General features: G+C 38.0%; 1 protein-coding gene across 1 annotated transcript in view; it reads left to right on the forward strand.

Moving 5' to 3' along the window:
- The first annotated feature begins 1,683 nt into the window (after nucleotides 1-1,683).
- Nucleotides 1,684-3,329, forward strand: part of LOC106871673 (U-scoloptoxin(05)-Sm1a) — a 360,778-nt gene continuing 359,132 nt past the window's right edge. Inside the window, exon 1 of the mRNA XM_052971146.1 lies at nucleotides 1,684-2,951. Coding sequence (XP_052827106.1) covers nucleotides 2,858-2,951 — 94 coding nt within the window. The 5' untranslated portion in view covers nucleotides 1,684-2,857. The remainder of the gene's footprint in view (nucleotides 2,952-3,329) is intronic.

Raw genomic sequence — 3,329 nt, forward strand, 5'->3', positions numbered from 1 at the left:
CTACCAAATCCATCCACAAGGCTTTGATCTGCCCGACGCTATAGCAGAAGACACTTGGCCAAGGTGCCACGGTAGTGGGACTGAAGCTGAAACCATGTGGCTGGGAAGCAAGCATTTTACCGCACAGTCACGCCTGCACATATATATATATATATGTGTGCGTGTGTGTGTGTGTGTGTGTGTGTGTGTGTGTGTGTGTGTGTGTTTGCGCGCGCGCGCCTATATATATATATATATATATATATTATGTATGTATGTATGTATGTATGTATACGCACACACATGAAAATTCTCTTTCCATGAAAAGCATATAGTTAATTGCAGGCTATCATAATGAATGTGGTGGAAAATCTTTTGATATTTTAAGCATAACGAGGCAAACAACCATTGACATAAATGAAGATTACTCAGAAAAGGAGAGAACTCACAAAGAATTAACCGAAATCTATGGAACAATGTAGGAATGAACCTGATTCTCAGTAACCATGGCAACAATTACAAACATGTTTCAGTCTTTTTAGACCTCTTCAGTGAGACATTCAACTTAAAGCTACCTGATCCAGAATGATTTGGGAGTATATAGATTCCTTGTGTGAAAATAATTATCTAATTATGCAATTTAATTGAACAACAATGAGAAATTTATCCAGGATGCCATCTACAGGCTTACCGTTTTTGTTCCGACACTTTGCTTTTCTGAGTTCAAACTTCAAATCCCACCGAGGGCAACTTTTTCATTTATCTATTCGGGGCCTATAAAATAAAATGCCAGTATAGGGCATTGGAATGCCAGAATTGTTGGAGAGCTAGATGGAATGCATTGTAGTATGTATTGCGACTCTATGCGTTCTGATTTCAAATCATACTGGAGGAAGGAAGAAAATGATCTGTAACATTTCTATCAAGAGTTGCGACCAACAGATAATATCAGCGGGAAAGCCATTGGAAATGGATTTACCTTGGTTTCACTATACTTGAGGGGTCTGAAAAAGAGGGAAACATATCCGGGGCTGTCACCATGGCTGCCAAAGATTTGACTAGTTAAATTTCAGTCAACTGAAATTTCAAAATTTCTCTCCCTTGCAGACTTTAAGAGTAATTATATTTCAATAATTTAACACTTTTCTGCTCAATACAGTTTTAATTTTAAACCGATTACAATTAGTTTTGGCTTACCACATTGAATACAGTAGCTTGCATTTTACTATATTTATGTGTGTGTGTGTGTGTGTGTGTGTGTGTGTGTGCATGTTTGTATGTGTGCGCAAATATACAATCACACACACACTTACACATATACGTATATATACATGCGTGTACACACACGCGTGCTCACACAGATCTCTCTATATGTACACATCTGTTCGTATGTATGTATGTATGAATGTACGTATGATGTATATAAGTATGTATGTAGATGAATGTGTGCACGTGCATATATACACTAACATGCGCGTGTGCATATATCTATCTACATACATACAAAGAGAGGGAGAGAGAGAGAGAGAGAAAGAAAGAAAGAAAGAAAGAAAGAAAGAAAGGAAGAAAGCGACAGCGAGAGAAGAGAGAGAAAAGGGAGAAGAAAGAAAGAAGAGAGATAGAAGAGGGAGAGGGAAGATAGAGAGGGAGACAAGAGAGAGAGAGGGAGACGAGAGAGAGAGAGAGAGAGAGAGAGAGAGAGAGAGAGAGAGAGAGAGAGAGAGAGAGAGAGAGAAATAGAGTGAGAAGAGAAACAAATGAACAAAGGAAAGACTGAAAAGAAGAGAGAGTACGAGAAATAAACGCTAGCAGACGACTCTGTCAGCGAGTAAGGTAAAAGTAGTGAAACTACTGTGTATGTACACACATATATCTGGCACTGAGCGTTATCTTTTATATATGTGATCGAGCGTGTGTAAGCATGCGTTTGTGAAGACGATCTCCAACATCAGGACGTCGACCACAACAATAACAAGCACCAGCACAGCTATACAGCCATTAGAGCCACCAAATTCACCGCCATCACCGCCAACTCGGTCATCATCAGCGGGTGAGTGTTTCAAGTGACGGCAAACGTATTCATTGAGCGGTGGGAGAACTTTTGTTGTCACCATCATGATTAATCCTATTTGCTGAGATTAACGTGGAGAGTAACGACATACAATACGTATATACATACATGCATAAATTTATACGTACAGACATATATATATATATATATATATATATGTATACACATATATAAATAGATAGATAGGTAGATACGGAGATAGAGAGTAAGGGAGAGAGAGAGAGAGAGAGAGAGAGAGAGAGAGAGAGAGAAGGAGGTTGAAAGAGGGAGAGAGTGATATGCAGATATACAGAGAATAACGTTGATTTTTGCTTGGACTGCTGCTAATCTGGAAGGAAGCCGTAAGACTGGAACTATTGGATTACACTGGATTATCGGAGACGTTCGAACTGGAAGCAATGTAGTCATATACTGAGACAAAGCATCCTTTCTTCCCTCAAAACCACACACATTCACACACACACACACACAGCACTATCTATCTATCTATCTATCTATCTATCTATCTATCTATCTATCTATCTATTTGCTATTCTCTATCTGTACTTGTGTGTTTGTGTGTGTCTGTGTGTGTGTGTGTATATATATATATATATATATATATATATATATATATATATATATATATATATCTATATACATACACGTATATATATACATATATATCTATGCGCATGTGTGTGTACGTGCCTGTCACTTACTTCCGTACCTTCCTCCAATTCCATCCATCCATACAAACACACAAACATACTTTCACTTTCTCTCAATCCCTCTCCCTCACTGTTTTTCTATCCCACTGACACAAAGATGCGGTTGATACTCACAACATCACCACCTTTAATGGTGTCCCTCGGTGTATTACTGTTGGTGTCATTGCTGCTGCTGCTACCGTCAAAACCAGGTAAGTTCGTTTCGTTATCTTACGAACAGAGGCAAACAGACAGACAGGAATACAGACAGACACACGTACACGCACACACACATATGTATGTATGCATGTATATATATATATATATGTATGTATGTATGTATGTATGTATGTATGTATGTATGTATGTATGTATCTTGTTATCTACCTATATATACACAAACAGACACCCTCCCATGCACACACACGCACAGGAGTATTGTCACAGTTGACTGACGGGCTGTACGTATGTGTTTGTATGTGTGTGTGTATCCATAACTACCTGTAAGTATGTATGTATATATGTATACATATGTGTATATATGTGTATCTATATATATGTATGTATGTATATATACATGTATATATATG

Source organism: Octopus bimaculoides, chromosome 10, assembly GCF_001194135.2.
Source record: "Octopus bimaculoides isolate UCB-OBI-ISO-001 chromosome 10, ASM119413v2, whole genome shotgun sequence".
Classification (NCBI taxonomy): domain Eukaryota; kingdom Metazoa; phylum Mollusca; class Cephalopoda; order Octopoda; family Octopodidae; genus Octopus; species Octopus bimaculoides.